General features: G+C 39.9%; 1 protein-coding gene across 1 annotated transcript in view; it reads left to right on the top strand.

Annotated features, from left to right (window-relative positions):
- The window catches only part of GBE1 (1,4-alpha-glucan branching enzyme 1), a gene marked incomplete at its 5' end in the record, with an annotated part of 443948 nt that overhangs the window by 413925 nt on the left and 14917 nt on the right, over positions 1-15106 (top strand). Inside the window, 2 exons of the mRNA XM_019523899.1 lie at positions 7557-7674; positions 9668-9730. Coding sequence (XP_019379444.1) covers positions 7557-7674; positions 9668-9730 — 181 coding nt within the window. The remainder of the gene's footprint in view (positions 1-7556; positions 7675-9667; positions 9731-15106) is intronic.

The raw sequence follows: 15106 nt of genomic DNA, 5'->3' as shown, positions 1-15106 counted from the left end.
CACATTGGCTCTATTCTACTCATGATCTCACAACAGAGTACCCTCTTCCTGCTGTAATTTGCTGCAACACAGTCTGAGGCTCTCTGTTTCTATAAGGCAGAAATGGCCCATCCAGGATGCTCTGCATGCTAAGCAGGGTGAAGCAACTGCAGGTTGCTGGGTCAACAGGGCAATGAGATTGATCAGCAGGTACCTGCAGGCAGCCCAGGCAGTCAGCTGACTGGAAGGGGGCAGGGCCTTTGGAAGATACAAGCCTGAGGCTTGGGCTAGCAGGCTAGTCTGTCCCTGGTTGCCACAGGGTGAAGAGCTCCCAGCAGCAGGTCTCCTTGAGGGACTGTGATGCTGCACATTGATTCCTAGTGAGACTAGTGGAGCTTGCTAGGATATAGCCCAGGGCTGGGAGGCTAACCTAGGTCTCTTGAGAGAGAGTTTTTCCTCTGAAAGGGGCATATAGGGCTGCTTCTGCTATTGTTGTTTGTTATAGCCTAGGGGCTTATGTTTATGTTACAGTTTACACCATAGGTTTGGGTTGAGACTATAGGATATGTGATATACGGAGGTCCAATTAGTGTCTGGGGGGGCATGTGATTACCTTGACCCCTGCCCAGGGCAGGCTCAAGTGACTATTGAGTCTGGAGGAGCAAAGTGCAAGGCCACATGGGCCATACAGTGCCTGAGAGGGGTGCAAGCATCCAGGGGCCTGGTGCCCGAAAGGGCCAAATGAGAGCTAGTGCCTCAAAGCCAGGTTCAGTACAGTGGTCACAGGCTAGAAGACCTAGCCAAAAGAAAAGGGGCAGAGGCCAAGGAGCCCAAAGCCCTGACAGGACATCATCACTACAGTAACACCTGCAAGGCTTGAGGCATTGTGTAGGGGAGGATTGGAGCCACATAATTAGTCCCTAAGGTTTTTGGGTGCCTTGCAGGGCAGTCAACCAGAGAGGCCCAGTGAGGGGTCTGGGACTAGCAGAGCCAGTAGGGTACCAGGGCACCCCACTTGGGCTCCAGTAGGACTGGGGCCACACAAAGGCCAGTGGACAGTCTCCCCATTATTATTATTTTTCCATCAAGGCATGGCTAGAGATGAGGGGAGGTGGAATGAGTGGGGCACAGTTTCGGAGCCACCAGGTTCATCATAGCAGCCCCTGGGACCCTGACATGCTACTCTCACAAATTAGCAGCAGGAAATTAAAAAAAAATTGCTATTAGCTAGGCTTTTCAAGGCTTTTAAATGTGTGGCCAGTTGGGATTACATGTGGAATGGAAGGGAGTGGGAAAGAGAGGGAGACAGAATTTTATCCATTCTGTTAAGCTGTTGCATTTGGTTTTAGATACCTGAATAGAAAATGCTATATTTTCGCAAAGAAGCCAAAGGTAATAGCTATTTTGTAACCTGTAACTAAAATTTCTGATTTCTATACCATTGAAATTTAAACTGCAATGGTGCGTTAAACTAGTTTCCTATATTTCCTAGTTTTTCTTTTAATGACACTATCAGGCTGATCCTCAACTACAGCTCACATTACTCTTTTTCATTTCGGTTTTGCACTGTTATGGAAAAGATGGCTAAGGATGCATGCCGGAAGCAGATGCTTTATTCCTGAAAGTCTTTGATTTGATTCTTGCAGATTACTCTCTCAGGACATTGTTTTTACATCATCTTTAGTCTTAGTGTATTTCCACATCTTGCCTTTTCCTTCATTTAATTCTTCACTGTTTGGTCTGGAAAACTGTAATGACAGCAACAAGAAGCTTAGGCTATGTGTTGGGTGCCATAGAAATGAAGAACATATGACCAGGAGCCCAGAGTGTAGTTCTTTAGTGCAAGGGAGCTTCACTATGGTTTGATCCAAGTTCCTGCCCTTTTGTTGTTCTTTTGCTAGATTGCCTTTATCCATCCAAACTCCTCAATCATAACTATACAGGGAGTAATTGGAGTACTGGGCTCCAGCATACAGAGCAGATGACCTGTGTAGGCTTCACAAACCAGTTCTGCTACTCCATCTAGGAACTGGCTGGAGAAGGTTTTGTCCTTAAAGGAATAGTGAAGATAGTTATGGTAGCCAAGCTGAAGAAAATGGGATATTTCCAAATGAACAAGAAACTCACCATTTAAAAATGCCTTGCCTAGTGGGGCAATTTTATTTGTAATATAGAAGAACCAAGTTACTTTAGTTGAATATATTTAATTTGTGATGGATATTTCTGAGAGTCAGACCAGACAGTATAGAAAGAAATGGTCCCTTTATGAATACTTGATAAACCATGGGTTACATCATTTTACAGCAGGTCAGTGCAAGTTCTGAACTACTCTGCCTGTAAAAGAGCTCTTAATTATGCTGGACCATAACCTACATAAATAGTACTGGGATTCTTTTTCTGTGGTAGCAGTTGAGGAGCACAATACAAATTATATGATTTTATATGATTTGCATTTACTTAGTGGTGTTTTATGTGTCATTAAGCATGCATAAGATTAAATTAAAACTTTGCATTAAAGTATGTATTTCAAAACATCATAAAAACATAGTAATTCAGTAATTAATGTGGTAGATAATGACAGCCTTTCCATTTCAAGCTCTCGATATACAAGAGTTCGTTGGTTTTGCAGCTCCTTTCCATTGTACTTGTTTTAAGAAATTTATAGTCAAGGCATCAAGCTGAACAGAAACCAGGCTTTATTTCTTAGTCAGGATGCAGGTTAGTATTCCCAGTGCTTTGTAGCTGAAACAAAAGAAGCTTCACTGTAAAAGAAAATGCTTCTATTATGTACTTAATTAAAACACGTAGTTGTCGTTTCAAGCTTTAACGAAGGCAGCATTCACAAACTTGGATGTTCATCCAGCTCATCAGAGCTTCAGTTTTTTCTCTATGAAGTCCAAATTGGAATGAGCATCAGGGTGCTTAGTAAGGAAATACATCTTTCATACAGAAATCAACAACTTTCTAGCGTTTTTTAACATATATAACCACTTTATTTAGGATCTTGTTTACTGTAGATGTGCCAAATAATGTGTTAAGGGATGGAAAGCAATGGGAATTTATACTTCCCATAGCTAAGGAGCACTGCTGGACATTTTTATACCCTGGATTAAGAAAAAAAGGTTAATTGTTTTAAAACAAACATGGCCATAAAGATTACAGTTGCTGTAAATAGTTTTACGGGAATCATTAGAGATGTCAGAGATTTCAGCAACATTGATAAATTATTAAATTTAATGTATACTGTAGATCATAGAAGCAAAGAGTGAAATGCTTGAGGGAGACATTCCCCTGCTACATTCATAAAATATACAGTGGCAAAGCAGCCGATGCTAGGCTTGGAAAGGTACCAGAGAGAGTAACTACAAGTTGTAGTTTATGGTTCTTTCTGTGGTACATGACAATAAACAAGGGGGAATTTAGACATATTTATAAAATAAAGGGGCATATAGGGTTGTGAAAGTGTGCAGCTATAACTTAAAACCTTGTGGACTGAAGCTTCCAGTAAAGCACAATTTAGCTGACATTCCAGTGAGAGAGATTTTTGTTAGGGCATGCTATGATAGCCTGGGTTCTGTTTGTCCTTTGGGCTAGGGACAGACATTACACAAAAACCGGTTTAAGTGATCAGAAACTGGTCTAAACCTGTAATAGCACATAAGTTCAATGTATATAAACCAGTTTCAGAATGCCTGAAACTGGTTTAAGATAAACCTGGTTGAATGTGTATCAGGCTTAACTGATTGAGTCAAACCAGTTGATTTGGGTCAAACCAACCCCTTCCTGGTTTAAGTTCAGCCAGAGTCCCCCAGCATCCCAGATGCTTTGCAGCCCTGGGCTAGGCTATGCTATTGCTCCAGAGAACAGAGCTGGCCCCACCCCTCTGTTCCCTAGCCACAGCTGTGGCTGAGACTCCAGGCATGGCAGTGTCTGCCTGGCTTCCCTCTGCCCCATCCCCTCTTGCTGCTTCCTACTCAAGCAGGGATTCCCCCTCCCTCCCTTCTACCTCCTACAGCATGGACCCTAGCCATGTGGTATGCTAGCTAATGCTGAGAGGTGTGTGTGTCTCCAATTTCACTGGGACAGGACAAAGGAAGACAGTACAATGTCTGCTTAGGGCTTTCTAGATCTAATCAACAGGTCAGCTGGTAATGTCCCCCCATTCCTTCCCTGGGAAAAGCTGTTTAAGAGGGGCTTGAACTAATGAGAGGCTTTTGTTTTCTGGATGGGCTTATAACACAGTGTTTATCAGCCCCCTGATAAACAATGGGGAGGGAACCATCAGAGACCCGATAACAGTGTTATCAGCCCCCTGCTGTCTCCCTCACCTGTTGGGTTTGCAGATGGTATGAAGAAGCAGGGAGAGGGAGATTGAAAAGCTCAGTATCATCAGTAGATGCATGCACTTCACACACACCCTTTGCCTCACAGTGCTAGCTGAGGGCTGGCAACACTCCTGCCCCTTGAGTAGCAAGCAGGGAAAAACCTGAGATGGTACAGGCAGCGTGGGGGCTTACACCCCTTCCTAATCAGAGTGTCCTGCCAGGGCCTGGCCATGCCCCTCTCAGCTCCGCACTGAGAAAGGGAAGGGAGGGAAGCTGTAGCACCTCTCAATTTCTAGCTCAAGCCACTGTAGACATGTGCCTGCATTTCCTCAGTCCAGAGAGAACATCTGTGCAGTTGCAAACTGGTTCAATCTAAGCAGGTTAGACTAACCTTCAAAATCTGGGTGACACGTGCTGCCTTAGTCACGGGGGCATGTGCCCCCCCCCCCCGGTGACCAGTCCTTATGACTGAGAGGGGGGCCCCCCCGTAGCCAATCTTGCTGCTCGGGCAGACCCCCACAGCCAATCCCGCTACAGCCAATCGCTGCAGCCTTTTCTGGGAGTGGCTGCAACAATCAGCCAGTGCTTGCAGTTGGGGTGGGGGCCACTGGCGCTCCCTCCTGCCCTCCCTGCCCATCGCCTAAGCTGCAAGCGTGGCCAGTCAGGGGGTTCACTGGCACTCTCATGGGGTGCACATGCAACCCCTATGTATCACCACTTCTGCAAAGAATGAATCAATTCAGGCTTACACATTTTGAATGTCTGTCCCTAGCCTTGATGGTTAACTCTTGAGAAACCACAAGGTGGCCTTTCTGCTTCGCCTACCATTCCAAAGCATCCTAGTTTCCCCCCAGAAAACACTATTAATAAAAGCTTCTTGGCCTTTATACATCCTTTCCTCAAGTATTATGTCACTATTCCCTCCCCACTGTATTTGTATGGATAAAGTTTCTGAAATATTTTGAAGTAACATTTAAGTTATTTCTGATCTGCATTTGTGTAATGTCAATCTCTAAACCATTTCTTTTGTTACTAGAGACTTCAATCAGGAGGATTCTAACTTTCAGGAAAGTTCTTAAGTTTCATCAGCTGATTATAAAGAGAGTGGCATAAAAAGATATAAATGATAGCAATTCTCCTAAAATCAAAATCGTTAGACTTTCAGCAGGTCCTTTATCAAAAAGCAGAACAAACACAGATGCCACAGAGCAGTTTAAGAGTTGTTGAATAAAAGAACACAGCTTCACTCTGCTCTAATCCTATTAGTACAGGCCTTTATCAAACAAGATTTTCTTTGCTTCAGAATTCAAGGGAGTAGATTATAGAAGACTGTTTCAGATTTTGTTTCCTCCTCTTCATTTTGTGACAAAAGAAAATTAAACGTGAGGTTGAAAGTTTGTGAAAGACTTCAGATATGCTTCTGTTGGGGAGGGGGTGGGGGCAGAATGTTAAGGTATGTTGCTGGTATCCAAAAACCAAACTGTACAAAGAAGGAAATTCAAGAGTAGTGATACTTAAATGGAATCCAAGTATGTGAAGGTATAAAAATATACAGTGTAATCAGTCATCTAAACAACTTTAACTTTTCTCATTGGTGATGCTATGTAATAATAACATAAAACAACGAGCTATACTAGTTTCCTAAAGGTTGTATCCCAGCATCCTAGGACTCCCTGAAATGAGGTTTCATTACAGATTTTGAATATCGTACCATGTCAACTGAGATGATGCAGCAAATGTTGCCTGCTGCTATAGAAACATAATTATCCTGTCTTCAGGTCAGGAAGTAGCCTCTGTCCAACCCCTGGCCAGTTAATTAGCTCTTCCCCTTAGCAGATGTGAACAATGCTATATTGCTTAGTTGTGGTGCGGTGGCACATGGAAAGTTGCCTGTGCCTAATTGGCAGGTTAGCCCATCCATAGTGTCTCACTATAATGGCTAATATAACCAGAACTAAAAATGGTATCAGTTACTCTGAATCTGAAGATGCACAGCATGCTCCCTTTGATCACTTCAGCCATACCATTACATCATTTAAATGTGTGCTGTCCTGCATTAGGATAACTAAATTAACTTCTATTGATTTTGTTTTTCCTTGCTACTCTCAATAAGAATTGCAGGTACAGATCTCAATTGTTTTCTTTCAACTGGATGACCTTTTATTTTATGCAAAAATAAAAATAAAATTAGCAGAAAGTAGGGCAGGGTTGCACCTTAGAGAGTAACTGGTTCGGAGGTAGATGAACTTTTTATAGGAAATAGCCTACTTCATCAGATGCTATAAATGTCACCTATTCACCTGTGAACGCTCATGCCTTCCTGATCAATTTAGTCTCTACAGGTATGGGCATATGTACATTTGGAGCTGGTTCAGAAGAGCACCAGCTGTTATGTTCTAATTGTTATGTATGGACAAGCAGGAAACAATACAAATGTAACAAAACCATTCCACTTTTAACAGCACCTCATCCAGTTTTAAAGATGGACCAATTTTGCTAAATTTTTATTATTCCCAGCTTGTCAACATGAAAAAAATAAAATATAATAGCTGCAGCTCCTTTGAACATTTCCCTTTTGAAACAGCTCCAAATGGACATATGTCCATATCCTAAGGTACACCCTGCCTGACTTCAAACTAAGAACGCTAACCACATCTCTGCACAAAGAAGGGAAGGCAAATGCATTTGCCTGTCAGATGCTGTAAAATGCCTTCATATAATATTCCATCCTTCAGTTTCTCTCTCAAATATTACAGCTTACTAATAACTTATTTGCTTATTTGAGTAAATATGATCATATTGACTGATGTTGTTTGGTTGGATTTGGTTGTTGGGTGGGAGGAGAAATTATTGTTTATATTGTTAAGTGAAAACTTAAAAACAGCAACACTTTATTGCTTTTGTCTCAGCTAAATGCCCAAATAGATTTCCATATTAGGCCTCAGGAAAAAGTTGTAATAATCACTTTTTACCAAATCTATTCATCATTTTTCATTATTATCAGATTATCCCATCTGATCAGACTCTCTGTTATTTTATACCTACAATAGCTTGGTAACAAACTTTGCTTTCTGAGTACAAACTGTGAACATTTGGGGTATGACCAAATATCTTTGCCCACTCCATCCAAATTTCTGTTCTGAGAACAGTTTTTGCACCCATTTAGAAATGGACTAATTTGGTTTGAAATGACTTCTAGTATTTTTGTGAATTTAACAAAAATTTGTAATCATTCCTTAATAAATATTTCAAGTATAAAATTGTCCTGGATTCTGATGCACCAGAATATGGAGGCCATCAAAGACTGGATCACGGCACAGAGTACTTTACTGAACAGTATCCACATAATTATCAACCTAATTCACTTTTGGTAAGTAAGATTTTTCTTTCTAGTACAGTAAAAGTTCTGTTATCTGGCATCCATGGGGAATAGAGGGTGCCGGTTAATCAAATATGTCAGTTATCTGAGAGTTATACTTAGCCATAGTTGCAGGATGGGTGAGATATTCAGCAGTGAAGTCATGATGCAGCACAAGCACAATGCGATCACAATGGCGGATGTTTACAATTGAAACTCCCGCTAGCAACACCACTCGGCAGCATCCTGAAGCTTCCATAAACAACAGATCTATGAGAAGCGCACGGCAAGATGTATTGCCATCTATGACAGATGCCAGTTAATAGAGCATTCCAGATGGTAAAGTGCTGGATAACACAACTTATACTGTAGATAACTAACTTTTTATAAAGTCATATAACATTCAAAGTAATTTTGAAGTATTTGTCATTGACTGAAAAGAACTCTAGATATGTTTGAGTACGTACTTGGAATGTTTTTCAAAAATGCCCTTTGCATGAAGACAACAGCTGAAATTAAAGGTTATTGGTGATGATCTGATTGGTTTTATGACTTGAATGCAAGTATTTTTTTTTACATTTTTAAGTAGCATGCACCGTCATAAGACAAACTTATCATGCTATAAAGATTATTTGCAGAGAAACATGCATGAAACCATTTTATCATGCATTTGATTTGTGCCACAATTAATATTATCATTCATTTGCTTCATTTTCATTTTTTTAATAACCTGCATGTTTGTGTTAACACTGTAGAAGCTACTGTGTACACATAGTTTCATCCTTCCCCTCATTTTTTATGAGCAAATCCATAAACACTGGACTATAGAAAATTATGTATTTACAAGAAGTTTCTCTCTCCTCATCTTGCAAAGAGATTTGGGAAGTATATCACCATGCCTCTGTTCTTTTATTTACATCTGTGTATACACATATGTGTATTATAGATGGATTAATCTACTAATGATATTATAATATACATAATATGTAATGTATAATTTATTAATAAAGATTCACTCTTAAGTATCATGTATGGAGTGATTTGGTCTAAGCCAGATTTGTAGTTGAAAACTGTTTACATCACCAAAAATACCAACAGAGCTGGCATTCTTGCATGTAGACTTCACATAAGCTAAGATTTGAAAATTATACAGACATTTTTTACTTTCTGCTTCCAAATTGAGCCAAGTCGGTCAGTACTGAACTGTGTGGGTTTATCTGGGTGAGAAAGTTTGTACCATATCTATATACAATAGGTTATATTTTACTATTACTATGTAGTGTAGGCTACAGTGCATCCCTGAGAGTGACAACGTTTCCGCTTGTGCCATATACCTTCCACAGTTAAATGGGAGGACTTCAGTCCCGAGTCATCTCTTGGGACCTTACTTAAACAAAAAAAATTGATTTTATACATTGATGAGAGTGAGAAGGTTTTGTATATTTTTTTCAGGCTATCAACATTTTTAAAGTACATTTCATTACAGAAAAAGAAGATGACTTTCTAGGGACCTTGCACCAGTTTTTTTAAGGTCTTTATGAACATTTTTTATTTTTTTTAAATATCTAAGCATCCTAGGGCTTTTATGGTGCAGGTAAGTACACTCATTTTACAGATAGGGGAAAGTGAAGATTGAGATGGCCTCCCTCAAGGTCCTATAGTGCTCCAGAAATCCTAGCTTCATCCTAGTCCAATCTACTATCTTGGTGAAAATTAACATTCCGCTGCTTTACTACTAAAATAACAATTGTGAGCCTTATTAATCTCAACTTGGAATTTAACTACTACATGCAGATGACAAATACAGCAAATTAAAAAAAAAAAGCGTAATGTGACATACAAAGGTGAAATCTGGTATGAGCATGTGGAAGATAAAGCATGTGACATGCCAATAAGCAAAACGGCTAATATATTCTTACAGCACAAGCTCTGGCATGGCAATGACACTTCTGTGTCAGTAGAAAACCAGAGAGTGTGGGTCACATTGCTTTCTTGTATCTCCCAGAGAACCAATTCACAGACCAGCTTTGATGGCAAGCCCAGAAGATGGTATCTAAACCACCTACAGGTAAAGTGGCACCAGTAACCATGGTGGGGAAAATGATGCTAAAAATGATGAGACAAAATGTTAGCACTTAAATAGGGCAGAATCTGTTTGGTTGTTGAAACCTTCCATAACTATTTTATGGTGAAACCTTTACAAATGTCAGTTAAGATCCCAATTTTAGTTAATCATTTCCCTTTGTTTGAGGACTATTAGATATTACTTGAGATTTTTCAAATCTAACTAGATAATTTGACCTTACAGCTTCCATTAAAACTAATCAAAGTTGTGTAGCTAAATCTCTTTTAGCCAGCATTTAAAGTTGAAACATTTTTTAAATAATATTAAATTAGCTTGTCCTTTTGAACTAAAATTTCCTTATTTTAAAAATCTGAATTATTCTCAGTTATAAGAAATCGTTTTATTATCATATGCACTCATTAAGTAAGGTTGCATCCAGAAGCTTTAAAAAAAACCTAAAATAAAGCCCATCTGCAGAAGGTGCTCAGAACCCTATACAAAAGAATAAAATCATATGCAAAATCATATGCAGTAATAACCATGCAAGATTACACAAATAGGGGTATCTAATTTAAAATGGGAAGTAATGTGGACTATGTCACTCTAAAGAACGTCATTTTTTATAGTATATAAAATTGAGGAAGAATTAAGTATAGCATAGCTAGAGGGAAGAAAAACATGAAAAGTGACATCTACAACATAAGGCCGATTAGGTACATTGAAAAGTTAGATTTATATGGGCCTAACTAGGGTTAAGTTAATCTAAGTGCCAATTTGTACTGATGTTCGGGGAGGTTAAATTAGGCCAGCCATTTTTCACCCAATCTAAATTACTTCACCTGAGAAGGTGTACTAAGTTAGATGAGGAGTGGGTTAGCCTAATCTACCAAACATCTGCACATGTTCAAAGCTCAGTCCCAGGGCTGGAAAAGCCCAGTTTTTTGTCCCAGCCTGGGGCTGCATTCTTCCTACCCCTCCAGCCCTAACCAAACCATTTTAGCCCCCCAACTCCGCACCACTAGATGGACAGCTTCCACCCTCTCCTCCACCCCTGCCCAACCAGCTTCCCTGTGGACAAGTTAGTCACTGCTCTGATCCTGCCTGCCCCTTTCTTCACCAGGTTACTGAGATGAGGTTTCTGGCATAACTCCTAGCACTATCAAATGTGTAACAAGCTGCTCCCGATCTGTTATTACATGGGTTAAACAAAGCTGCCTGATCATAAATCAGGTGTGATAAAAGTTTGCATGTACCCTTAAAGTATAACTTTGGTCATCGGCAGAATACAAGCAAGTTGATGATATGTGAGCATAGGTAACTGTTTGTGATAACTGTAAAGGCTAGGTTTCAAAACCATTGAGAACTCATTTATAAAACCTTATCTAACCTTGATTATAGCTTGCTAATTTTGCCATTTTGCTACTCATCCCTATTTCTGGCTGATTGGTAAATAAATTAAACATAATTCTAGAATGTAACCTTATGTAACGTCCCATTGTTTAAGTGTTTGCCATGATGTAAACTGGCCTACTAGTATTTTTATTTTCTATTACGTGGTTGCTAATCTTTGACAGTACCTTATCCAGTGACTTCTTCCCTAATGGACTAATTTCAAAGGTGTTATAAATGTGTTTGTGTGTTTCACCCGTTTGTTTTAAAATGGTCTGGTCAAGGGGAATGGAGATGTAATTAAAGTTCCTGCTAGTTCAAATTAGTTGTATTTCCAGTTATGTTAAATATACCTGATATTCCTTTACTTGCAAAGGAGACATGGAACTTATCAGCTGGTAATGCATGTATGGGTGACTTCAGCATTTCAAAAGAAACAAAAATAGAACATTAATGGGAAAGGTATTTTAAAACAATGTCTATCATTAGTTTGGTTACTCAAATTAATTGCAGTCAGGAAATGGGACTTTTAATGGAAGCTGATTTGTAAAATGGAATAAGAGACCAGTAAATCTTTTGACTGTTTAAGGCTTTCCTTAGCAATCCTCCTGCATACAAGAGAATATTGTACCTTACATTACAAAACAAGTTCTATATTTTACCATGTACTTCTGTTAACAGCTCTTCCCTACTTCAGAGCATCAACAGTGGCCACTAAGCTGTTGTACATGGCAGCTACCTAATATAACTATAGAAGCTTATGTAGATTTCTAAAGGTAGATATTTTGCCAGCGTTTTTGTCCAGAGTAATGTAATGGGCCATAGTCTACGTTCAGTAAATTATCTACAGGAATACTGACCCTTCTGATAAGTAGTTGGCAAAATAATTCTTTAAAATTAATAAAAGAATATAATTGTCAGTAAAACTTGAGCTCATTTTCTTGAGTTGTGCCAAAAATATCTTGAAACAAATACTTTGAAAGGAACTAGTCAATTTCTTTTATGCACTGACCCAGATACATTAAAGCATCCTATACCGGCTTATTTAAGGTATCTGACTATGTTTTATTTAAATAAAACTGAATGTGAATTGCTGTTAAGAAAATCCATATTGATGCTTTTCACCTTGTTTCCAGACTTATAATACTCAATATTAGCATGCAGTTTTCTGCACCCTAGAGACAATTGATAGACAAAAGCACTCTTGTAGCCTGAAATGCAGTTGGAGATCCTAAGCTTTGAATATAGTGATTTGAATAACTTCCATGAGAAGGATTTGTGTATTGACTTTTAAGGGTCTGATGTAGGCTTTAACTGACTGTTTCTCCCCCTTTCCACCCCCTGCACATAAAGATTATGGTGAAGAAGCTTTGTAGTTAGAAAATTAACTGATTTAAAGGGGAATGGGATAAATCTTTAATACCAGCAAGCTCTTTTGATATTTTACCTCCTGTTGTGTACCTGATTATTGAGGCTTTCTAAATTTTATTCACTCTTGTACATAGATTATTTGACTTCTGAAGGAAAGAAAAACAGTGCAGAATGACTTTGAAAACAGTGTGCTTGCCATGCTTTCCAAAAATTCACAATTTTAAATAAATAACACTGAAGAATAATCAAGCAATTTGGGTTTAAGAGTTATTGGTTGTAGCTGTGTTGGTCTAAGGACATAGGCAGACAAGGTTCTTTGGGCTGATGCAATATCTTGTATTAGACCAAATAAATAATTGGGAAAATTGTTCTTTGCAAGCTTTTGGGCACAAACACCCTTCTTCAAGCATGAGGAGAGCTGGTGTTTGTGCAATACTTGGAAGTTATTTTACCTAAATGAACTGAGACAATTTTGAAAAGTGAGTTTCTGCATATTCATATATTATATCATTTATAGCTGTAAATTATGGAACAAATGGGAAGCAAACTTCATTTTTCTCCCATTTTAGTAAGCAACCATAAATCATGTTGTATGTGTAAAAGGTTTAGTCAGGTGCCTGATTAATCTGATTGACCTTCAACATGTATGTCTAGGCAAAAGTATGGAGGGGTGGGGGCTGCCCAGGGCCTACCCTCCCGCCTTCTTAGACCACTGAGATGGAGTGCAAAGGCGAAACTGAGTCCAGAAGTTCAATGCCTCAATGGTTATAGCTTCTGCCAGAGAGCAAAAGATAAGAACTACTGTTGACTGCCTAATGCCTCAGCAAAGACACGTTTCTGTCAGGGTAATGTCCCCTTAGCCTTTCTTCAACCAAGGAGTACCCACAAGGCAGTGGGGGCTAAGGTTTTGAAGTGCCCTCTACTTACCTTACTCTGGAGATTGAAACATTGTGATATTTTATAGGAGCTACCCTGCCATGAGTAGCGCCACCATGTTGCCACCAGGCATCCAGTTAGATGCAGTTTATAGTTATACCCAGGACCATCTGCCATTTACTATCTTACAAAATGTTACTTAAAATATATTTGAGATTACAAAAAACAAATCATATGCATAAATGAAACTTATTCAGCTCTTCAATCACTGATGGTTAATTCTGTTTTCAGTACAGTATCAGTGCCAGCTAAGAGCAGTATAAATGTGTGGTCCTCTCCACCTAGTCATGGTGGAGAGGCTTGTGTGTTCCAATGACCCTCAGAGCCATGTCATCCTAGCACTTATCCATCAGAAGAGGACCGCATTCTGAAGTTGGCAAAATTAACACTCCAGTATGACCTCCACACAGTCTTTTGCAGTGGATCAGAGACAGACCCATGTACCATCTGTAATAGTGTCAAGTGGGGCTGTGTCATCACCCCAACCCTTTTCTCCATCTATCTTGCTGTGATTTTGATTCTCATCCATGACCACCTTCCTCCTGAAACTGGGGTTGAGTATTGAATAGATGGTCAGCTTTTCAAGCCATGGTGCCTCCACAGCAAAATCAAAGTTACTAAGACTGGCATCACCTACCTTCAATACACTGATGAGTGTTATCTTCACGTACACTGAGACCAATCCACAGTCCACCCTTGACCTTTTTTCAGATGCCTATCATAGCCTGGGACTTTTTAAATATTGGGAAGACCAAGGTGCTTTATCAGCTAGGCCCAGCACAAGCTACCTTTCCTCCCCCCACAAATTGCCATTGATGGAGGACCCCTGGATAACATCAAGCATTTCCCATACCTTGGCAGCCACCTCTCTAAGTCAGTCTTGATGTAGAAATCGAACATACGATTCACTGTACCAGCATATCCTTTGGAAAGTTTATCTGCCGTGTCTTTGTTGACCAAAATTGGCAAATGGAAACTAAGATCTTGGTCTACAATGCAGTGATTATCCCCGTACTCCTACAGGTGTAAAATGTGGGTGACATATAGTTTCATAGATGTTAGGGGATTCAGGCCAGTGTCTGATTAGCTCTGTCAACTATGGCATTGCATTGGTGGCTCACATTCATTTTGTTGTCTATCACGACACCCAGCTCTCATTCAGTTGTGGTGCTGGCAAGTGTAGCACTGCTGAGCCTTTAAGTGTGTTATGGATTATTTCTCCCCAGATGGAGCACTTAACCTGATGTTGTTTGATATGGAGAAATGTAGATATTGAAGCCATTTTAAGTTCCTGGAATGGTTCCATCAGCATTGCCTCAGAAAGATCCTTCCCATTAGATGGGAAGACCACAGCCAGCATCCTCTCTGCAGCTAATATAAGCAACATTGAGGCAAAGATCATGAAATATCAACTCTGCTGGGCTGGCTATTGTGTGCGGTTGGCTAACACTCGTCTCCTACAGCAAGTCCTCTTCTCTCAACTCAGTCATGGTAAGTGGACCCACGGACGACAGAGGAAGTACTACAAGGACATCCTGAAAGCATATCTTAAGAAGGGCAGCATCAAGCTTACAACCTGGGAACTCCGTGCTGGCTGGTAACAGGTCTCAATGGTGCTGCACCATACATCAGACTACAGTCCGCTTCAGAGAGAACCATCTTGCTCAGGAAGTCAAGAAACAG

This window comes from Gavialis gangeticus, unplaced genomic scaffold, assembly GCF_001723915.1.
Source record: "Gavialis gangeticus isolate Ggan-Ray unplaced genomic scaffold, GavGan_comp1, whole genome shotgun sequence".
Taxonomy (NCBI): Eukaryota; Metazoa; Chordata; order Crocodylia; family Gavialidae; genus Gavialis; species Gavialis gangeticus.
This window is presented reverse-complemented; position numbering and strand designations above follow the sequence as displayed.